The 25,034-nt window shown below is 35.3% G+C and overlaps 1 protein-coding gene across 7 annotated transcripts in view; it reads left to right on the plus strand.

Annotated features, from left to right (window-relative positions):
• The first annotated feature begins 1,219 nt into the window (after nt 1–1,219).
• The window catches only part of Palld (palladin, cytoskeletal associated protein), a 403,828-nt gene continuing 380,013 nt past the window's right edge, over nt 1,220–25,034 (plus strand). For 4 of the 7 annotated variants that reach the window (XM_013075180.3, XM_021264917.2, XM_021264918.2 and 1 more), the window contains exons 1-2: nt 1,221–1,386; nt 14,635–15,622. In XM_013075180.3, the coding sequence (XP_012930634.1) occupies nt 14,709–15,622 (914 nt within the window). In that variant the 5' untranslated portion in view covers nt 1,221–1,386; nt 14,635–14,708. Of the gene's footprint in view, nt 1,387–14,634; nt 15,623–25,034 lie in introns of all 7 variants that reach the window. The other 3 variants (XM_087216935.1, XM_004852917.4, XM_021264916.2) reach the window with 1 other exon arrangement.

Genomic DNA, 25,034 nt, shown 5'->3' on the forward strand with positions numbered 1-25,034 from the left:
AACCCTCACCAGACAGTGAACTTCCCAGTTCCTTGGTCTTGGACTTCTCAGGCTCCTAAAATGTGAAGAGTAAATCTTTATTCTGTATAAGTTACACAGTTTGTAATACTCTGTTATATTAATATATAGTATACCCTTTGGACTAAGATAATCAACCAGAGATTTTTTTTCTATAAGAACAAAATTTAGAACCATTTATTAATGAATGTAATGGACCCAATGAACAATGTTGAGGAGGACCAGTTTTTGAAGGGCCACTTTTCCCTATAAAGTACAAAGACAAACCTTTATAAACTTTTAATTATAAGAAAAAAATTCATCAGATAAGAAACTGGATCAGTTGTGATGGTGTTATCCAGACAAGAGAAAATTCAGTACTTTATTTCCAAGTTAACTTCACTGGGAGCTTTTGTGTGATTACTTTCACACACCCCACCCCCAGATAGAGTTCTGCTAGCTTTTCTTGGATCAGAAAAGTTTTCTTATTACTTCCACTTGTTATTTACAAGACCAAGATATTAAACTATGTTACAATGAGATGCTACAGAATACGCAATAAAATGGTTGTGCAACATTTTTACAACTATAAGAGAGCTCATACTTGTCTTGAACATTATTCATTCACCATCTGTTACTTCAGCCAATGTATACTACATGTTTCTGATGGGCTAAGCAGTGAGCTAAGACCTCACTGTTGCAACATGTATAAGATTCAGTCCCTGTATGATCATGCCTACTTCATCCTTCTTTAGACAATGTCTTAGTACACACCGTAGTCATTTTTAATTAATAACATGAAGTAAGAAAGCAGTGACAGTCTTTACTTAATTTAACAGGAGCCTAACTTTTTAAATAGTTACTGGGATTTACTATTTTAGAACAATCTACTATGTAACTAAAAGTTAAATATACAGAGCCGAAGATTACCGTTAAATATCTTCTTTAAAAATGTCACTTTTTCTATATGAAATCTCACACTAGTAATTGATTAAGAATATGATAAAAGGGGTGGAAGTGATTTCTAGCTACAAGTACAAAAGGACATGTTTAAATCTTATGTTTACTAACTCCATAAATATAGTTCCTTCTATACTAAGTGGAATTAATTTCTAAGAAACCAGCCTTTAGGCCTGGGGCTGCTTCCCAGACTACTGCTCGAATTCCAGATTGCAGCTCTCTGCTGAAACATGAGTTCAGTTACCAAATATAGCTGAGCGTAGTAAGAGGACATGAGGGTCTGAGGCCACAGCTGCCTCACAGTGACCACGGACCAGGCAGCCTCTAATGGACAGGCAAAGCCAAACTCTGCTCTCCCAGAAAAGAAGAAATGTTCATCTGAAGTTCGTCACCTTTCTGGAGGCTTCAAACTGACCAAGCGTTGAAAAGGTCTGTAAGGAGTATCTTAATATACTGACTCATAGGACAAAATTTTAAGGACTTAGAGGGAAAAAACAAACTAGGAATATAACAGTAATTTGCCTTTGAAGTTATGGTACCATTTAGAAGGTGACTGACTTTTCCTTCAGTTAGAGGGGAAAAGTAATGTGAAGCTTTTAGTCTTTCCATAATCAAGTAATTTATAAGATTTGAATGCTGACTTTATCTTTGCCCGTGCTGTCAGATAACCACCTTTTCTATTATAACCTTAGGCAAGCTAAATCAGTGCTATCGATTACAAAAGGATTACATGTGTTAATGGAGCCAAATCTGTCAAGATTGTGCCTGTCTTATGTTTCACAGCAAATGAAAAATACAGTTATCTTTCACCGTTAGGCTAAAAACTGGCGACTTAAAATAATAGGTTCTAGTAACATTGTAAGTTGTTAATTACCCTTTCAAATGATTATTAAAATTACTCCCAGGACATAATTAAGTCAACTGACATAGTAATAGCAGGCATTTTAAATGGTATCTATGCATAAAATATGCATATTGTTTTAGAAGATAAATCATACTAAGGGAAACTGTAGTATAGCCTGTGGAATCCAGTTAAATTTAATATCATAACATAATTGTACATTGTATTGTTTTACATTACACGTGAAATTGTCTTTAATGATATATATGAGGTTGATACAAAATGATTTTAGGCTCATATTACTATTTAGCATTTACTAAAAATACTAATTGCTTTCTACTATGAATACTGTAACCAAATATAAAGCCTATTTCTTGGCAATATTATACTGTATGTTATATTATAAAAAAATAAAACTATTCAAAATCTATTTCATGGTGTACATAGAGAAATTGAATTCCTTTTACATGTGAAAGATATCTTCAAAGTTTTTTCTCAAATAACTTGAATATTCACCTTAATTATTCAGATTTTTAAAATCAATCTTTTAAATAACAATTATTAACAGTAACAAGGCCCAAGAGATTAATCTAGCCAATATCTGCTCTGTAAATAAATGATAACATGTTCCTAGAATGCAAATCAGACTGCTCTCATCCTGGCATCCGGTATGGATTAGGGTCTGTATCTCAGGGGCTGGCTCTGTGTCTGCTATCTGTTGGGTATCTCTCTTTCATTGCTAAAACTGAACATCGAAACTGGCCCTATAGCATTCACAACAGAATGGGGATCGAGAGCACACTAGACAATTACAATTGCTTTGATTTGTTTACTTTGTGGGGGGGAAAAAAGACTGTAGAGAGGAAACATTTTTCAGGTTTAGGAATACATCTGACAAGCTTTTTAAAAGATACCAGCTGAAATCTGCAAGGTCAAGACAAGAGTCTCCGCTTCTTTCACACGGTGTGTGGACAGTGCAATCTGTGAGTGTCAGTTAGGCATTCAGCCCGTCTAAAGGTAATAGTTCATCCTGACTAAGTTTCTTTGCTAAAGAAGAAAACTAAGATTGGGCAAAGAAGTCTAACCATAATTTACAACTGTTAAATCATCATTTTAGAGAATATGGAATCAAATTTAACAAACAGATTTTGACTTTAAGCAAGAAATGAATAAACTACCTGTAAGGTTTAGATACCAGACTTTTGCAACCAATTCAGTATGATGGGCAAAAATGATAAAGAGGACACCAAAAATGACTCCAAATATTTTTTTCTGTAAAATATTCATAGAGCTGTTGTAGCATTAAATGACCTATTATGATTTTATCTCTGAAATTGAGACAAAATATCTTATTTGGAGGGATATTTACAACTGTAGACTAAATATGATATATTTTCCTGGAATAAAATTTTGCCTGATGATAAAAAGGAAAAGAACCCTGTGCATTTAATAAAAATATAAAATTGCCATGCATTTTTTTGCATCAAACACAGATTTTATAATTTTTTGTGATTAACTTTAGCCCTACATGGGAGGAAAGAGGGGCAATTTGCAGAAAAAAACAAAAAAAAACATTATTGAAAGAAAGAAAGGAGAAAGGAAGGATGCAGGGGAGTAGCAGGTAACAGATTTGGTCTAGGGGTTAGCCTTGCTTCCAAAATACAAAATTAAATTTTAGAGGTTTTTTCAGCTTTGATTTTCATTGTAAAATATTTGCAATATCAAATCTTCAAATCAGTAGTTTGCATTTCTTTTTTAGTAATTGTTTAAATAAAAAATTAAAAAATAATGAAACTGCTAAATTTAAAATCATTTATCATATTAATGCTTTTTTTCAAAGATTATGAAAAAAGCAACAAAAAGATCTCCCCACGTGTCCCACCCCTTAACTCCACCCCTGCCTAATCCTACCACGAAGGTTTGGCTTCTATCTTCCAACCATTCATATATCTATTCCTAGCTATACATGTGTTTTAGGTGACTATTGAAACATTAATGAGCCTGCCTGGTCTCTCCAAATTACCTGACAATGACCCCTTCAGTGTCTCTGAAAGTATTCCTTGAACAGAATGCAGAAGTTCTCCCCCATCAAATTCTTAAACTACCCATTATAGCCCCAATAGGAAAAGAAAATTTTATAGTTTAATAAAAGTTTCAATCCTGAGTCTACCATGTCCTAAAAGTTCAAATGTGTCCAAATACTTGAACTTTTTTTTTTTTGCTGTAGTTTTGGGTAACAGAAATAATAAAATAGAAAAGTAATATCTATTCAGTAAATTGCTCTGTGAAAGCATATAAGGCAGAAGCTGCGAGGCAGAAAGTCCACAGAAAGCCCCGTTTTTGCTGTATGTAACCCTTCTACTAAATCTTATTGTTTCTTGTGCACATATATTACACCTTGTCCTCTCTAAATTCCATCAAAGCAAGAAACCCTTTCTCATTTCAACAGTCAATAGTGCCTTCAAAGGGATCATGCGGTAAGGTGTACTACAGGTTTGGTTTGGTTTTGCTTTGTGTTTGGTACCGAGGATCGAATTCAGGACCTTGCACTTGCGAGGCAGGCAGTGGCACCACTGAGCTAAATCCCCAGCCCCAACCACAGGTATTTTTTGACTGACAACATAAAAGATTCTTCCAAGTATCATAGATCTGATTTTAAGATAATCTATTCCCAAAAGTCAGAAACTTTAGAAACAAAAAACAGTTATTCATAGTTTAAAATTTTCTCTTTTCCACCATCTATATATTCATATATGTATATAACTGTATACACTTATATGTGTGCTGCATATTCAGGAATTCAAAAATAAATGTTTTTCCAAATATTAGACTAGTACTTTGAGATAATTTAAAATATAAAATTATATATGTGAGAATGTGTGCTATACATACCAAATGTAAAGTCTTCAATGAAAATTTATTGACATGTGCTATATTTTACAGTACAATAGGAGAATCCAGATGATTTATCCTTAAGGAGAAATTGTGAACCATAAATTTACAATTAGAAGTAATCTATAAATTAAATGGTATAAAATTCTTTTAAAAAGAATTAAATATGCACAGAGAGTTATCAAAATAGGTGGCAGTGGAAGTTTACATTTGAAAGCAACAGGGCTGAGGATAAGCCACCGGTCTGGTCTGATAAGCTGCAGAAAGACTGAAACTCCAGCAGTCTGAAAGCTGGAGATAGACAGGAATCTAATGCTTGATGGCACTTGCCAGCCCTCCTTTTGCTCTACCAAATGGCTGCTTAAGGTTAAGAGTTTGACATTATGAATAAATGCCAAAATTCACCCAGAAGGATTTGCTTGCAGAGCACCATGAGGTGACACAGCAGCTGCCCCTATGGCACAATTTGAAGGAACCTAAAGCACCACTAACCTGAGCATGTCCTCCGCTGTGACTATCACCACCCTCTGCTCCAATGTTGGGCTTTCGGTAACAGCCATGGTCTGCAGAAATTGATGTTAACATGTAAATGTGTATTTTATTTCATTTCATCATATCTGATCTTATTTTACCCTAACATCTTTTGAAGGTAAATTGAGGCTGTGTGCAATGAAAGCCTAATACAATTGCTCACAATCAATCAAGAAATGATATGGGACCATGCTAGGTAAAAGAAATTCAGAATCAGATTTTTTTTCTTTGTATTACTGATATCTTTTCTCTTACTAGAATGTTAATTCTTGTGATGAGGATGCAACTCAGTAGTAGAGCATGTGCTTACCATGTGTGAGTCCCTGAGTTCAGATCCCAGCCACCAAAGAGCAAACATTAAACAAACAATTGTTGGCTCCTTAGGTCAGAGAAGCCATCTCATGGCTATGTCCCCAGCTCATAAAAGAGGAACCTCACCACATTGTAGACACCCAATAATCAATAACTCAGTGCTGAGTATGATAACAGAGAAAATAAACACACACACATTCCAGCTAAAACATTTGTATTTCTATGATCTTATATATAGAAAAATCCAAAAACTTCACCAAAAAGAACTATGTATCAATTCAGAAAAGTTACAGATAAAAAATCAACATACAAAAATCAATAGCATTCCTGTGTCCCAACAGCAAATTTCCTGAAATATAAACTGGAATCCCATTTACAATCACTACAGACATACATGGTAGATAGATAGATGATAGATAGATAGATAGATAGATAGATAGATAGATAGATAGATAGATAAGCTAGGAATAAATTTAACCAATGAGGTGAAAGATCTCTACAATGAAAATCATAAAACATTGATGAAAAGAATGGAAGAAGGTACAAAAAAGTGGAAAGATATCTCACATTCATGGATTGGAAAAAGCAATATTGTTAAAATGGCCATGCTACGCAAAGCAATTTACAGATTCAATAATATCCTTATAAAAAATAAATGTCATTCTTTACATACTATAAAAAGTATAAAGTTTATATAAACCACAAAAACACAAATAATTATAGCTATCTTAATCAAAAAGAATGAAACAGGAGACATTACACTACCTGATTTCAAAACATACTACAAAGCTGAAGTAATCAAAGAAGCAAGGTGTTGGTATAAAAACAGATACATAAACCAGTAGAAAAGAACAGACCATCTAAAAGTACACACCCATGCATCGCCAGTCAACTGATTTTTATGCAGATGTTGAGACTACACACTGGAGAAAGGACAGTCTTCTCAAAAAATAGTGTTGAGGAAATTAAATATCCACAAGCAGAAAAATCAAAGTAGACCCATGTCTTACTGTATACAAAAAAAAAATCTCAAAATGAATTAAAGACCTAAATCTAAGACCAAAACAATGAAACTTCTGGAAGAAAACATAAGAAAAACACTTCAGGACATAGGAATGAGCAAGAAATTTTTGGACCCAAAAGAATAGGAAATAAAAACAAAAATAGGCCAATGTGATTATCAAACCTAAATGCTTCTGCACACCAAAGGAAACAATAAGATGAGTACAAATAGAACACATAGAATGAGAGAAAATATTTGCAAACTACACATCTGACAAAGAGTTAATATTCAGAATTTATAAGGAAACTCAACATTCAATAGCAACCCTCCAAAATATCCAATTTAAAAATTGGCAATAGATCTAAATAGATATTTCCCCAAAGAAGACACACAAATGGCCAACAGGTGTATGAAAAAATGAGCAACATCAGTAATCACCAGGGAAGTACAAATCAAAACACCTCTGCACTCCCATGCCCATCGCAGCACTATTCACAATTGCCAAGAAATCAAACAGTCCAAGCATCCATCAACTGATGAATATATAAAGAAAATGTGGTATTTACACAATAGAATACTGTTCCACCATTTTAAAAAAACAAAATCCTGTCATTTGTGGCAACATGGATGGAACTGGAGATCATTATGTTAAGTGAAATAAGCCAGACACAGAAAGACAAGTACTGCATCCTCGCATTTGTATGTGGAATTTTAAAAGTTCTTCTCACAGAAGTTGAGAGTAGAATGGTGTTTACCAAAGGCTGGGGAGCATAGGGGCAGGGAAAGGATGGGGAAATGTTAATCAGTGGGTACTAAGTCATAGTGAGGAGCAAGAAATTCTGATGCGCTATTGCACTGTAGAGTCATTATAGATGACAATAATGTACTGCAAATTTCAAATAACTACAAGAAAGGATTTTGAAAGATTTTTCCAGAAAGAAATGGTAAATATTTTTTAAAATAAATATATTTAGCCTGAGTTGAACTTTATATAATGGGTACATGTATTGAACATTACATAGTACCCCATTATCATGTACAATTTTATGTTTTTATGAATCAGTTAAAAATGAATCTCCAAAATGAAAGGTAAAGGGTAGAATAGCATTTTGTTGAAGTAAATATGACCCTGAGAAATGCTGTGACTGGGCTTGGGAGGCTAAGAGCAAGAGGAGGGGATGAAACATTTCTTGTCCCTCTCCTGTCAAATGTTATCCAGGGTTCAAACCACATTTCAAATATCAAATCTATTTTAGTTTTTCTCCACCATCTGCCATGATCCAAACACCATCTACACATTATTCAAACAAATATGTCATCATAACTCCTGCTTTCATGGTGTTCACAGTCCAGTGAGGAAAGTTTCTCCAAACAAATATTCCTAGTTGATTAAGATGAACACAATAGTAAAATACTATGGAAAGTGTCATTCCTAAAAGGAGCAACTTATATAGATTAGAGACTCCTAGAAAATATGAAAAAAAAAAAGAAATGGAATTTAAGAAAGTGATCAAGGATTAACTGGAATTTGAAAAGAAAGAAGATATGTTAAATAAAAACAACAGCTTGTGCAAAGTTATGAAGAGATGAAGGAACACGAAATGTCCAACAATAGCAGTAGGCCAGCAAGGGTTGCGTGCAGCATGTGTTAGAGATGACAGAGAATGAAACTCTAAAGGGGAAAAAAGAGTGACATTACCAAACATGTAAACATAAGTTCCTTTATTATATTTGATCCTTTACTATAATTTGTTTAAGCTATTTTAATACTACTGGTTGAGTTATTTTTCACTTTTGACTGATCCCTCCTAGTGGACTATAAAAACCATTAAAGGAGAGAAGCTATATTTGACCCATTTTTGCCCTTGTTGAAGCTTCCTTAGCACAAATCAACAGTTGTTCGATTGAGTTCATGTTCAACCTACCGTTCTAGAATAGGGAAGTGGAAAAGGAGGTTCTGACTATAAAATGACCAAGGCCAAAAGGAGTCATTTTTCCAATAGAGAAGAACCCAGAACTGACAATTAAGCTGAACTATTAATGGAGATTGACAAAGATGATGAACTAGACAAAGAAGAGGGAAAGAAGAAAGGAATGTCCAGGGGAAAAAAAGAAAAGGTAGAGGCAGGCGACAGGAAAGATCTAAAGGTACACAAGACACCTTTATTCCTCAAAATTTCAAAACCTTTTGATACTGCTTTCTAAAGTAGAAACACATTAGTGTTTTTGGCATTTTCCTCAATTCCTCTTTACTCATGTAAAGCAGTGTAAGTGGGTCTTTTTACTACTCCATTTTCTGCATCTATCACAGCAGCATTGAATTGCCAAGAGCACTGACATAAAACATGAAATCTCAGGGAAATAATGGAGATGTTTGCAGTTGTATTTCATTCCTTTTGATTATGACTTTTTAATTTGGGAGTGTTGACTGACATGGAAACCTCTGAAGCATAATTTTCCACGGAATTTAGGCCACCTGGAAACCTCCCTAGTTCATCCATGTTGAATGAGCATTTTCCCTAGACCACATACATGTTCCAGCAGCAACAACTGCATTGCAAATTAAATCTGAACCAGATATGCCATAAAGCTATTATTTTCTTTTTCACTGTGCAAGCATTTTTTAAGTACACCTAATCCTGACAACTGGATCCTGTCAGATGGCGCCTCTTTAAAACTAAAATATAAGTTAATAAGCAGGTGAGATAATATGCCTCCAGCAAACACTCCCTACTTAACAATAAAAATTGAACATTTTTCATCATGTATGGTTTGCTGTAAGCTTCCTTATATAATGTTCTTCATTAAGCTTTAAACTGTATCCTATTATGTTCACTTTGCACTAAAATATAATTGAATGAATAGTAGAGCTCTGATTTTAAATCCTTGGTTTTATTAGTCTGAGATATTGCCTAGGATTCTCAGCTATGAAAACTATAATGTAATGTTGGTGAAGTACATGGTTAGGATCACGAGCTCTGGAGTTGTGCCTGGACTTGGCTTTTGGATCTTTGTCAGAAGGCTCACCTCAATTCCCTTCTTCAAAATTGGTGCCTGTTGTGAAGATTTTAAAAGAAATAATCCACATAACAGTTCTTGGCACAATGCCCACCTCCTGGTAAGCAGACCATCACTAGCTATTATCTTTATCAAGATTATTATCACCATTTATTTTTATGTGTGTTATGTGAATTCATTAGGTAACTAGTCTTCTACACCAGGGACTGGCAAATATTTTTCAGTAAAAGTCTATATAAATACTTTGGCCTTTGTGCATCGGACAGTCTCTGATTGAACTACTCAGCCCTGATATTGTTCTACAAAAATAAATAGCCAATCACACTGACTGTAGTCAGGAAAATAGATCCTAAGTGTTCTCATCAAAAAGACAAAAAAGGAAAGAAAATATAAATATTTGTCACTAAAAAGAAAAAAGTAAATATCTGAGGTGATATGTTAATTGATATGTGATGATAGTTTCACAGGTATATGCTATTCAAATCTCAAATTATGTACCTTAAACAAAGACCTTTTTAACCATCAAATATATAATAAATCAAAATTTGACAAAATAAAATATACTTTAATTTTTAAAACAATGTAGACATGAATCAGAAAACTCTACCTCCTCAATATTCATTTTAAATATTTCACTATCTTATTGCATCCTTTTCAATTTCTCATTTATTCTCACTATATTTTTCTTTGTTTTCCACTGGGCCTTTGATTTCTTAATTTCTCCATGTTCAAATTCCTACCCAAGAATCCCAGTCCACCATAAGTTTAGAGTATACCTGTTCTCAACAACCTCGCCCACTTCATTTCCATTTTACATGCATGTCAAAACCTAGATCTTTTATCTCTATCCCTTCATCTGGCCTGATGAGCTCTGCTGGAGAGAATTGTGCAATGATTAATGACACCCTAAATATATTGCATCTAACTTCAGCTAAGCCTTTGCTCTGCCCACAAATCCCTCTCCTAAAACTTTCTTTCTTTCCTTACAAATAATTCGAATTATCTTTTGTCCTCATGAATTTCCAAGCACACAACAGTTTCAACTTAAGAGCTCTCCTTTTCACCCACTACACACACACACACACACACACACACACATGTCTGTATGCAAGCACACTTTTTATTGTTTTTCTCTTCTGATAATGGAATGGAAGAACTGTTCTTCCTCTACCTGATGCCAAATACCTCATTTGTACTTTAATAATTCATTTCTTCTCACATCCTTGAAGACTGGGACTGTAAGCCATCCTAGTTTCTTATCTGTATTTTTAGCTTCTGATTGTCTGCTAATTCCACTAGCATTGAAAGAGGTATCCCATCCTAAATGTGTTCCCTCCTAAAACCCCTTCCCCTGCAAAAAAAAGTTACTAGAATCCACTTTTTGATTCTACTACTGCTTTCTATAAATCTCAAAACAATCAATTGCATTTGCAATTTATATTTCCTTCTCTTAGAAGTCTGGCTTTTATCTCTCTGTTCCACACAGGGATATTGCTCCTGCAATTGATGCCACATCTTCTCAGTTGCTAAAGTAAAAAGGACACTCTTTCCTCCATGAGACATTTTCTTTTCCAATTTCCACATCCTGATTTCTCTCCAAAGCTCTGGAGGATTCTTTTCTTTACTCTCTCTTTCTTAATCAAAAGCCTTATCCACTCTTGTGCCTTAAGGAGCCAAGCATAGACCAATAATGCCCAGCCTAGCTCCGTGCTTCCTTCTCCCAAGCTCTAAATGAGCATCTTAAATTGCCTTCTGGATGTCAACACCAGAGGTCCCCCAAATGCAAATGGATCAGCTCAAAATCAAATTTATTTTTTCTTAAAACTTGTCTCTCCACTGTGGCATATTAGTTAATGGCAATATTCCTCTTGCTGAAGTAAGAGATCTGCAATCCTGCCTCTGTGTCATCTCTACATGTGATCAATCAGCAAGTATCTTTCTTTCAACCATACTTCATAAAACTTCTCCTGATTTTTATCCTGGTGCCCCTTTTGGGTGCTGTCCCAGTACTTTGTTCTTTTCTCACCATAGCACTTAATGCATTAAATTGTATGCACTTCTTACTTAGATATATCTGCTATAGATTACGTTTTACAAGAGCTAAAATCTTGCCTTTTTCTAAGTTATATCCTACTCCGTAACACATTGCTGGGCACATAGCAGATATACCACGAATACATTTGGAATGTGTAATCCTTTTGTGTGTGGTACATCTATCTCAGTTTATGTTTCAAGTTATTCACATCAAGAACTAAAGTTATCTACTTGGGTTATCAGATTCGCCTACTCTAGGTGTGGCAGGCACAAATCTCTGTCTGCACTGAGCTCAATACAAAACTGAATTTCTCTTCCAAGGAAAAATAAACTTTTCAGGAAATGAAAATATGATCTGTTTTGCCTTCAGTACACAAACATCCTTTCAATCCAAGACTCTTTCTCTTCCCATCATTATGTCGCTTCTAGGTTTATGTTACCTATATGTCTTCTCTTCACACATTCCAGGAGCTAGTTCTGATCCTGACGCTGGCTTCTGCACATGTTGTCTATCATGTTTGCTGATTTACTGAAGGAACAAACCTGCCTTCTCAAAATAAACCATCAATAACTTTTAAACAGACAAATAATACCGGATGTCCTTTCATCAAAATGCTGGATAGGCTCTGGGGGACCTTCCAGGGCCTTCTTATTCTGTGAGAATCTGTGCCATTTGTTCACTGTCATTAACAAGGCAATTTGACAACTCTGTAAGTTGTAGAAATCTTACAGGAATGAAAATTATAACTTCTTCATAGATAAAGTATTTTTTCTAGTAAGAATAGCATAAATTATTTCTAATACTATATTTTCTTTTTCTAGGTATATTCAGCTCTAAATCGACTAGCCAATTCATTTTAGCATTCCTAATTGCCTACATATGTATTTGGTCTTTAGAACATTCTCTGAAAGGGTTGTAAAATGTTATTAGTTTTGTCACTAATTAGTTATAGAAAATCTTGAATGTATATTCATTTTCTACTAGTTTATACTTGCTGTGATTTTTGCCTTTTCAAAATTATACTTTAAATGCTTGTTTCTCGTGAACAAAACATATCCAATAATTCAAAATATACTGAATATAACTTTTTCTCTATAAATGATTCTCTGATTATTAAAGTAATTAGAGAATAACTAAGATGGTTAAGTACAGAAGCACAAAGGAATTAGAGTAATATTTCAGTTGATAAAGGGCGGTCAACAATAATCAGACCATTCCAGGGGACTTACAGAATTTACTAGAAGCATTGTGGGAAATGGTGGGAAGAATTGTGTCTACCTTAGTAGGCAGAGTAGGGTTAGCATGGGGAAAACTTGGAATTCAAGCACAAGAAAGTAAGTAATTTTTCTAAAAAGACATTGAAGACAACAGTACAGCATTGAACTAAAGAAGATACAGTAGGTTGATATTAAACTATAGGATCTCTGATTACATATCTTTGGTTGAATTAACAGATTCTATGAATCACTGCATCCTATGTGGTGGTACATTCTTGAGATAGATTTCTAGAACCTCCTTCAACTCTTGCATAAAATTCTTTGAAATCAGTGAGTTTCCTTCAAAACAACGAGCCCAATTTGGACCTCATGAGACACAATTACCTAGTTTACTTGTGGTACAGCCTATATAGTTGAGCTTCACCATACCCAGGTGGCTTTCTTCACTGACTTTTAGATCCAATCTTGAGGCAAAGATCACTTCTGAAGTTTGCTAGCTCATTTCTCCTATTATTCTATAAATAATATATAGAAAAAGAAAAGTTCACTTGGAATAGCAAGAGAAGTCATTGCCTCCCAATATTTAATTCCAAGAACAGTGGTATTTAAGTCGATGCCTAATTGTTTTATAATGAAACACCTTTTATTTAATTCTTATGATATTCCCATTTAGTGTCCTAGGCAAAACACACAGTTCTCATGTGTGTCCTTCAAGGTTAGATTAGGGCTTCACAGCTCCAAGACACTTTTCTCTTTCTTCGGGGTCCTATCAAACTTTTATTTTATTTCTATAACATTTGTGTAACGTCTTTTCCATCTCCTTCAAGTCACTGCCCCACATGACTTTTAACTCCATGAACGTAAGGACTATGTCATTATTCTGGATCAACAGTCAGTAAATTTCATCTTCTGGACCGAATCCACCCAGCTGCATATTTTGTACAGCCTGAAAGCTAAGAGTGGTTTTGGGATTTTTGTTTTGTTTTTCTTTCTTTTTTAAATTTTAACCTGTTGTAAAAAAATCAAAAGAAGAAAATTATATTTTACTATAAAACTTACATAAAATTCAAAAATCAAGGTCCACAAGTAAAGTTTTATTGGCACACAGTTGTGCTCATTCATGTGGTTGATTTCATGCTACCATGGCAAGTTAGTAATTACCACAGCAGGAAAGTAAAAATTATTTAACTGATTAATTAATTTACTCTCTGGTCCTTAGTAGAAAAGTTTGCAAATCCTTGGTCTGGAGCACAGCTGTCCCTCTAGCGCCTGAAACTTAATAAACTTACTATCTATTGGAGTCATGTTGAATGAATGAATATGAATGAGCTTGACTGGACACAAGGAAAGGATAAGATGTAAACCTTCAAATATTTCATTGAAAACCAAAGGCAAATGAAATTGCAATCTTTAAAATGTATTTTATGGCTTAGGGTCAGATAAGCAAAGTCAGGTTTACTAAAAATACCAAGGTGCTGGCAATCTCATAAATCAATGAAATGGGGGCTTTAATGAGGTGTGTGGGTAGGAAGGAGCCAACGAGAAGTTCTGAATGCCTTGCTACGCTAATCACACCTGCTCTAGGTAGCACCTACTTGGATTACTCAATTCTGGTTAGTGAGACATTTGATATTCACTGATGAGGTATATATTACATTAAAATAGTAGTAGGTGATAAACACAAATATAACTGACATTTCTTCCAACTCATGGAATGAGAAAACTGGTATATTTGTTCTCTTTGATGTTTCTCTCAATTGGTAGATTGCAGCGTTAGGAAAAAATAGAGAAAAATCATTACTACTAATAATTCTATGTTGTCTTTCAGAACACAAGAAGAAAACGGGTTTCAGGGCTTCTGGCTTCCTGTTGAAGGCATGCGTGTATGAAAACTGTTCAAATATGTCAGAGACGTCCTCCCACGACTCCTTCTATGATTCCTTATCAGACGTGCAGGAAGAAAGCAAGAATGCTGACTTCTCCCCAGGGCTGTCTGCTTTTCTTAGCCAGGAAGAGATAAACAAGAGCCTTGACCTGGCCCGGAGAGCTATAGCCAACTCTGAGACAGAGGATTTTGACTCAGAAAAGGAGATCTCGCAGATTTTCAACACCTCTCCTGTTAGCGTCTGTGAGAGTCGTTCCCACAAGGACACCAAACTGGGTGAGCCAATCTCTTCAGAAAGACCTCAGAATAATAAACCAACATCTATCCAGCCTGCGGCAGAAGAAGCAAATGAGAGGATCGCTTCACCTGCTTCAAGGAGGAAATCTGCCGTGTCCCCCCAGTTTGCTAGGCCGAGTTATATCCGGAGCCTCCGAAAGGCTGCCAAAAGGGGTGCAAAAGCTCCCAGCACAAATGCAAAGCCCAAACCAGCACATCAAAGCAAGGCCAGTCCCCAGAGTGAGCTGTGTGACAAAGCGGCTAATTTCATTGAGGAGCTGACATCCATATTTAGAGGAGTAAAACCAAGAAACAGGAGCCCAAATGGGGAGTTGTCATCACCAGACAGTGGGTATCTGTCTCCTAAAAATCAGCCGTCAACCCTGAGGAGTGCCTCAGCCAGCCAGAGCCCCACGGAAGACCATCAAGAAATGGAACCAGAGCTCAAGCTGCCTGAGACCAGGCACTGCTACCAGCCTGACCAGCGTGTGGCAAGGCCACAGTGCAATAGCACCTCTCGCCCGCAACCCACGAAGGCCCCCCACTTCCCCACCGCACCTCGGTTCATCCAGAAGCTGAGGAGCCAAGAAGTCGAGGAAGGAAGTCGCATTTATTTGGAGTGTAGAGTCACTGGGAACCCAACTCCTCGGGTCAGGTAAGACCTTTGTATTTCAAATTTCAAATGGTTTTGTTGTTCTTTGAATGTGAAGAGAGGAAAGGCTTCCTGTGTAGTTAGCCCTCTGGTCACTGAGATAGCAAGGCAAAAAGCACCTCAACTTGAAAATCCTAGTAGTGTTAATATCCCTGGCAGGATATTTCTGTCATCATGGATCATCTGTGCTGCTAACTTGGAAGAAAACAAAAGATGTGACAGGCAAAAAGGAGCATAAGCAGGTTGTTACGCGGGACTCTAGAATTAATAACAGCCAGGGCACCTTAACACAGGAAGCTGATGTGTACAAAGTACTGAGAAAAGTGTATATTTGAAAATGAGCTGCTAAGGATGGCCAGAAATTGTCAGGAGGTAGAAGTTTCATTTCAAAGATGGACAGAGGCCAGCCATAGAGGATGAGCTAAATTGGCACATAATCTGTCAAGTACATGTACACACCTCCAATGAGATGCAAGCAAAGACAAAACTTTTCTAACAAAGAAAGAGAAACCAAATCAGAAGCACCAGAGGTTCCAGTCTTTATGCACAGGCATGGACATTAGAGTATAGGTGCAATAAAATATGATGAGTGCACACTTAATATCTCATAGCGCTGTGTCTATCATAATTTCTGTAACTTTTTCTCATTCATTGCAGACTTTATACCTTCTCGTACAAACATGTTAAAGAGCGGGATTGGTAATCATACTGAAGCGCTTCCCATCAGGACCCCACCTTTAATTAGTGATGTCACTGCATTAGTATAACCTACTCACTTTATTATTTCTCATTTCTTGATTTCGGGTGCAAAAACCCTAATAGTATTTTGTCAGGATTATACTACAGAAATAAGCATTCATTCGTTTTGAAAGTTTTACTATTATTAACAATGAATATTTTAGCTAAGTTATATAAATATTTAAAAGCAAATGCAAAATAGTTTAATTTGGAAACAGTAAATTAGACATCACTGGATGAAAATTTAAACACTGGAAATTTTTTAATTCTCAATATTTCACAAAGCACAAACTATACCTTTCACCTGATGTTACTAATACACACTTTGGTGATGTTGGTTTCTTAGTTTTACAAATTACTTCCCACAAAACATGAAGTAAGCATTAGCATTACTGGCTGAAAAGTGGTTTAATTAAAGGAAGGCTTTTTTCCCCCCAACCAATTTGTTCAACAAATGCAGTTTGTCAGTTTTTGCAGTCATTTTTTCCATTATTTCTTTCGGAAACTGACAGCAGGGGGCAGTAAAAAACTTCTTAATGTTTTCGTGTACTTCTGTCATTATAGTCTATTTATGTTTTCATAAGAATTTTATTTTCCTATTATTTTTCCTCTGATGGGAAAGAAATTATTTCTTTTAAGATTCTATTTTCATTTCTTTTAAACTCACTAATCTTGGGAACAAATAATGTTCTGACATATCATGCAAAGCAGTTCCCCAACTTTTCAAATAAAATATGGTTCCATATATATTTATTTCCAAAATAGCCCTCTTCCAAGTGTATTTCCAATGCAAGTATACTATAACCTTTCAAAAATGACAAAAAGCAATGTATTTTGTATCAAAGGATCAATTCAAGTGAGCAGACCATAATTTGTGTATTAAAATTCACTTAACCATTTTGTAATTCTAAGGATCATTCAAAATCATATGTTGGCTCCTTTTCTTCTCTGGTGGGGCCTGGAGTGGTTCATTTAGTTAATAGCTATAGTATGATTAACATAAGTAGTTTTATCTTGTCATCTCCCAGTGTAACAAAGTCCATGACCAATACTGATTAAACATTGCAAATGATTTCTTTCTAGAATTAAATCTTTGTTATAATGCTCCATTGTTTAAAATTAGCCAGCCATTTTTGTGTCCTCCTTTTTGTTTTGAAAGGTGAAAATATAAATGCACATTGAAGTTTGTGCTTTTTTGCTTTTTTTCATTTCTGTTCCAAAGATCTGGGTCATCTATGTCACATATTTCTATGTGTAACAATTGCCTAAGCACACTGAGCTTTTTTGGCCACATGAGACTTGTGACAGTCTTAAAATCTTTGAAGGAAATGTTGTAGAAGGAGGAAAACATTTAAGAAAAGGGTCCTGCACTGGGGCATTAGAAAGCAGTGTAGGCTGCATTCATTCAGGGGAACCAGGCAGACACTGGAGAAGCCTCTTAGACTGGAATGCCTTCTCCCAGGGCCTCAGAAGCAGCTGACAGACTTATGAAGAGGATGACAGGGGAATCTGAGGCAAATAAGCAAAGGCCCAAGAAGTACTCGTTGCTAAGTGGGGAGACATGTAGTATAAAGAGTTGGCAGTTGTGCTTGGAAGTGGGGTGTCCAAAGGAGCTGGGTGGTTGGTCAGTGGACAGGTTCAGGTGTACTTAAAGGGATACATCATAGGCGAGTGCAGCAGCAGGTCTCAGCTTCCACATGTAGGGACTGCAGCACAGAGAGAAAATTTGACCCTTCGAGATTTAGACAAGGGAAAGCAGGACCACAGCTCCAGAAGGACACAAGAACGAAGCTGTTAAGTAGGGACTCAGTTCTAAGGGAACTGGGCAAGATGTTAGTGACTATATTTGTGCTGAGCCCAGAATAGGAAAACAAATTGCTATATTCACATGGGTAGACTACAAAGCTGTTGGCCAGAGACCCTTAAATTTACCTGAAATAAAAACTTCTTGTTCTAGAAACCTGGGCAGAGCCAAACTAATAAACAGAAAAAATAGCCCAGTGAAGAAGAGGAGTGAAGGAAACAGTAAGGAGAAGCCAGGTCAGATGTTTCAAGGCATTTGTACTTATATATCCTCACCTCACCCTCATACATTGTGCAAATACCAGTCATAACCACAAAGAAAGTAGAAAAAATACAGTCCCCCCCTTTAGTCTTGCATGTCCAACAAAATCTCAACAAAAGAGGGTAAAGCTGATGGAAGAAAAATTGTGTAAAATAATTAAAGTTATATACTTAGTATTTGAATGATATGCAAATTATTTATAACCATTTGAATTATTCCATTAAAAAAGTCAGAAATTATGTTTCTCTAATTTTGTCCTAATGTTCCATAATATTCATGCACTACTCCAGAAGAGCATAAAGATAAGTTTACCTTCCCTGTTCTCTCTACTCTCAACTTTTGTGAATTGATACACAAACAATTCTGAAAAATTTTAGTTCACAGTTACTTCTGATGTCCCTACATTTTCACTTTAGACTTTCGAAAATAGTTTATTATAACAACTATATATTTTAAACCACTTACTTTTAAGAGAACTGAGATAGACAAGTGTAAAATGATGTGCCAAGTAATATAATAATAATGTTAGTCGTAGAGGCTGGAATAACTCACGTCTTCTGACTCCTGAGCCTGCTGTGGTCAGGGAGAAGACTTTGTGTTGCTACTGCTGTCTTTGTAGCTGTATCTGGCTCCAGACATGGAAATGAGCGGAACTCTCGGAGGCATGGAATTCATACTCCAAATATCTTCAAAGACAGCAGTAGCATAATAATTTCTAGAATATTTTTCTGTATGAAAGAAACCATAATCCTTTATAGTTACTCTTCTCTTGTAAGTTAATAATGGTCAACCAACATAAACCAAAAAAAAAAAAGGTTTTTTTAAAGGGGATTCATATTCTCTGACAAATAACTACAAATAAAATAAAGCATTTCCACTTATGGACAGTGGTCCAAACACATTCTTCTATTCAGATTATATTATAAGATTAATGTGCATATACTCAAAAGGAAAACAGATAAAACAGTTTTAAACACCCACCTAATGCAGTAAAAGCAAAATCCATCAGTAGTCCAAACATGTGCTTTAATACTCTAAATGCAGTTAGTCATAACATAAGATGCATATTAGGACATCATTGTTAGTCTTGTAAAATTTTATTTAATATATGTAATTAAAATTAATTAAATTCTTTCTCTTTATCATCAAAAGCCAGAACCTCCAATGCCTCCAATTAGTTTACATTAGCAAGACTTTGATCGAAAGGGGAAGGGGAAGTTCAAGAGGTAGGGGAAAGAAAAGAAGGGAAAGGAATAAATATGGAAAAAAGGAAAAAAACAGAAACAAAGTCTTTGTAAATAGAGCGAGGTGGAGGGATTGAAGGAAGGCCAAGGGAATGGGGAAAAAATAAGAACCAAGGGCCTAGGATTTAGCTCAGTGGTTTCGGCACCTGCCTGGCAAGTACAAGGTCCTGAGTCCATTCTCCGGTACAAAAAAAAAAAAAGAACCAAGATGTATCGTGCAAAGGTACAAATTCCTAATGATGAATGTCATCATATTGTATACCTAAAATGTACCAATAAACTTAATGAATAAAAAAGTCAAACAATAAGATTATCCATATCAAATCTATGAGCTCTATCTGTAGAAATTTCTATATCCTCAAAGACACTAAGAACAAAAACAAGCCATTGATGCACTTTTGAAATTAAGGTTATCAGTACATGGTATATCCCATTTATTGATTACATTGGTCAGGAAAATATGACAACAGCACTACTAGCCAGTAGCTTATATTCATTCAGTAGCTTCAGAATAAAATTAAGATCAGAGGGCTTAGCCCAGGATTATTGTTGTTAATAAATCTAGTCAACAATGTGGTACCACATGGTACCATCAGATTAACAATATGAAAAAAAAATCTGACAATATATGCATTGTTCCTGCATATGTAAATATATACAAATAACTTGGACAACAGTTTTGTGATGCACAATAAGTTTAAGATATGCATACACTAAACCTTTTCATAACACTTAACTGACTACTTGAATTCTCCCTTGGACATTAAATAGCCGTATTGAATTAAAGAACCCTCCAAATCCTTTCCATGTGAAAAAACAAAAGTCTATCCTCTTTCCAGCTGTTCAGAGAAAGAGACCTAGAGTCACCCTGGACTCCTCTTTTGCTCACACCCTATTTCCAACCCATCAAATAAATCCACCTGGCTCTACCTTTATATATCCTGAATCTTACCACTTCATACCACCTCCCCTGATGAGGCTCTGATCCAGACTACCATGATCTTTCCCTCAGATGTATGCATTACCTTCTAATAGATCTCCCTGTTTCCATTTTTGCTTATCATACTCTATACAGCACCTACCATACTTCCTTTTGATGAAACTGTACTGCATAGAACCACCCAGAGGCTTCTCATCTAACTCAAAGCAAAATCCAGTCTTTACAAATACTAATAAAATCCCATCTCTCTGACTTCATCTCTACTACTCATCCTTGAGAAGTCTACACCAGCCACACGGAAAGTCTTCCTTACACAGGACTGGCTCTTTCCTTTCTCTCTCTCCTTTAAGTCTCTTGGAATGTCACCTTCAGATTATGGCCTCCCATAACTACCCTTTAAAAGAGCAGGTCCTGCCCACTTACTCTCCATTCCACTCTCTGATGTGTTTTTCTCTACAGAACTCATCTGGCATATTGTACAATTTACTTGTTTAAGTTTTTTTATTACCTAGATTGTTCACTAGAATGCAAAATTCTTGAGTGTAAGGATTTTATTTATTTTACTCACTCTTGGGCTAAGGAAGTGTCTAGCATGTAATAGGTACTCAGTAAATACATGTTGCAGGACTACATGAATGAATTCCATTCTTAAGTATATACCTAGAAGACACTTTGGTTCATGTGTACAAGGATACTCAAATGAGTCTTCATTGTAGCAGTCTTTCAAAAACACTGGGAAGAACCTAAATATTTATGCACCAAAGAAGAAATGAGCAAGTTAATTGTGATGTATTCATACAATGAATGAACTAGAATTGTATATATAAGAATCACCTAAAACTCACAAATAGTATCAAACCAAAAAAAAATCAAGTTAAAAAAGCACACATAAATTTCATGAATAAATCTATTCATTTCAGGTTTCAATTGTAAAACAGTGCTACCTCAGGCCTATAGATATAGTAAGAATATAGAAAAATCCACACAAATGATGAATGCTAAATTCCACATAATAATAACTATAGAGATAAAAAAAAATGATGGATTGGGAGTATTCAGAGGGCTTCAACTGTTTGCAGTGTTTTAGATCTTAACATACACAGTAGAAACACAAATATAAATTGCCACTGTATATATAACATAGAAAAATACTGACTTTTAAATTGTATTCTACTATTCCTTTTGTGTGTTTGATAAGTTCTGCTGCAATGTTTCTAATGAATTGCATGCTTTAGTACATAAAATCTATCCTGAAAATATCTTGGTGGCTAGCATTGTGAATTGAATAGGTTGGCTCTTAGCCATTTGTGCTTATGAGTTAGACATTAATCAGTTTTTCTGGATTGCTTTAGTTATATTTCAGAGCTTTTAAACTGTTTTTTGTTTTGATTTTGTGGTGCTTCAGTAGAATAGTGTATGTATTCAGTCTCATGCCAAAGATCTTTTATGGTATAATTTAATTTATTGGTTGTAGACAATATAAAAGTCTGTCTATGAGTTTCTCATTTGTAAGTCTACACTTAGACACACACATAGCCAAAGAGGGTCTTAAGATGAACAAGAGTCTCTCATCACAATTTTACAAACCAAGCTGTCTCTATTATAGTAAGTTTTGAAGTCTAGGAGCAAGGAAAATAAGGCAGAATCCATAAGAAAACAAAATCTAATTTTATAGTTTATTGTTTTACCAGTCCTTTGGGTTTTTTAAGCTTATTTTAAATTTTTTCTTTTAAGATTTTTAACTTTTTTGATGGTGCTGAGGGTCAAAACCAGGGCATTGAGCGTGCTAGATGAAATCTTTTCTTTCTCTGTACAAAGTTTTTTAAAAATTGAGTCCTTACTATTTCACAGGGGCCAATAAATATTCCCTAGAACTTCAAATTTCTGTTGAACTAGAAACCAAAATCATTAAACAACATATTGACACCTTTCACCAAAGAAAAAAATGCAACCTTATCTCTGACTCATCTGAAGGCCATTTTTGTAGTTAGGAAATTAAAGGGTATGGTCCATCTTGATGTTTTGCCCTCTTTTCTAGCCTTTCCACTCTTACTCAACCTCACTATACCTGTCCCCTTGCAATTTTCACTTTAGAACTTGGCTGTACCTCTATGGTAGTTTAAAGGCAAGGCCATTGGTAATAAGGCTATTAAATCTTTTCCTATATACCTTAGTGAAATGGAGTAATTTGGGATCACTGAGCCCAGTCGAACTGCCCCCGTTTTTTTGCAATCATCATTTAATTATTTGTACAACCACAGAGTGGCAGAAGATGCCTTACCACCTCTGCCTGGCCAACCAATGACACTATGCTGCTGAGATCATTTGCTCAAGTTTCTGATATTTCTGTGAACCAAGAAGCAATCTCGACATTCAGGGAAATATGAAGAATTACTGAAGTTGGAAATTTTAATTGATTAGAACCATTCTTGGTATCTAGCCATAAGTTGCAGTAGCAATTAGACCTTAGCATCAGTTTATATCTCAATGAACACATTTCTGTATTTAACAAGAAAAGCCATAAGCAAACAGGATACTCACAGGTAATCCCTTTAAAATTAACAGTTTGCTTGTGGAACAAGCATCAGGAGCACCTAGTAGTTGACAGTATGAATTCTTTGAACAAGAGTATGAATCTTGTCTCTGTCATGTGTTAGATCACCTGGGCCTTAGTGGGCTTTCCAGTAAAATAGAAATAACAAAAGTATCTACCTTGAGAGTAATTATGAGTGTTAGGTCAATTAAAATGGGAAAAAATTTAAAACCATCAGGCATAGAGAAATATCTTAATAAATATGAATGTATTATTTAGAAGTGCTTTTTCAGGTGCTTCCTTTATTTATTTATTGTCATTGTTTTGCTATAAACTTCCTACACTCTACCTTCACAAAAGTCTTTGAATCTTTTTCCTTTCTAAAACTCTTCATACTGCAATTTTCTTTCATTCTGCTAAGTATTCACAATATGTATAGAGCTAATGGAAAGGGAACACTTCAAAATTATAAGCTAAACAAATCATTAAAAAGATATATAATGGAAGTTAAAAGGTGTTTCTGACTCCATTTGTACAAGGAGTTTCGGATTTGTATCTCAGGTCAGAAATATTATGAAGACTGCCTGGGAGTTGTGGGATATCCCCCCTATCTCCATACATTACAATTTTCTAGAATCTTTCACCACACATATTCCTTCATCGCCGTAGGGGATCGGATCAAAGCCAAACAAAAGTGATTTCTTTCCATCTCTACCTCTCCCTCATACAACTAATTCATCTCCCCATCCTCTCTTTTTAAACCTCAAAGCTGTGAAGGTTAGCTGAATTATGGATTACTGTCAATTTGGAAAGCTTTCCAAAAATCAAACCTCTTTGACTATTGTTTTCCTCTTGCTCTTTAAATTATTTAGCAATTTCCCTCAGTTTGCTTCAAGGGGACTTGTTAAATATTTGCTAAAGTCAATTGAAAGTGGTTTCCCAACACTTTTGCCTCTCCTGATTTTTGTGTTCCAATCATTTTAGCAGGAAGAAAGCTCTAAAACTAATTTGAGTAACAAATGCAGGCTTTTCCCAACTAAATAAATTGGCTTTTATTTTGTGTTTTCTTCCTACTAAGTATTCTACCATACTGCAAAGATCTTAAAAGGAAAATAATGTGCTTTTTCAAAGTTTATCTTACTATGCAAAGTCTTAGGAAATAATTCTTTGTGAAAGAATTTGACTGTACAGTTTCAGATACCTTCACGGTCAAAACTACTCAACATCTTGAATCTTTTCTGGAGAGCCAATTTAGGTACTTGACATGTTTCTTCATTTGCTTGGGGCAAAAACCTCATCACAGGTCACTGAAGCTGTTTAGGTATAATTACAGCAATTCAAGAACTCCACTTACACATTGCATTCTTTTGATGATTAGGAGTTACTTTATAAATATAACTGTAGCAAATATAATTACAAATCTGAAACTTGATATAGCTTACTATGCTAAGCAAGATGTGAAAATGGCCCACAAGTTAGGGTGTTTAAATGATGTGTAACAGTAGAAATGATCCTTTCCTATTTAATTTTCATTTCTTTGAGCCAAGAAATCGTCTCATATTTAATATCTGCTAGGAGTAAACTGTTAGCCACCTGAGCACTGATAGGGAAACCCAATCAAAAGCCTTCCCTGGCAGAAAAATGACTAAATTCAACTGGAATCTTTGTTCTCTTGGTTATGAATTTCAACAGGGAAGTCTTGTTCCATATATCAATATGAGGTAAATTAAGTCACAGAAACAAGCTTCCAATCACTGATTTTATGGTCCACGTGGAATTGGCAAGAAAACATAAATTAAAATATCCTGCAAAATAAGGGCTTTTACCTAAGGTGACTCTTCAAATGGAAATAAAAACAGGTCTGGAAAAAATATTTCCCAGTGATGGAGGAGACT

This window comes from Heterocephalus glaber, unplaced genomic scaffold, assembly GCF_053883595.1.
Source record: "Heterocephalus glaber isolate CG9 unplaced genomic scaffold, H.glaber_assembly_v1.0 deba00001461, whole genome shotgun sequence".
NCBI lineage: Eukaryota > Metazoa > Chordata > Mammalia > Rodentia > Bathyergidae > Heterocephalus > Heterocephalus glaber.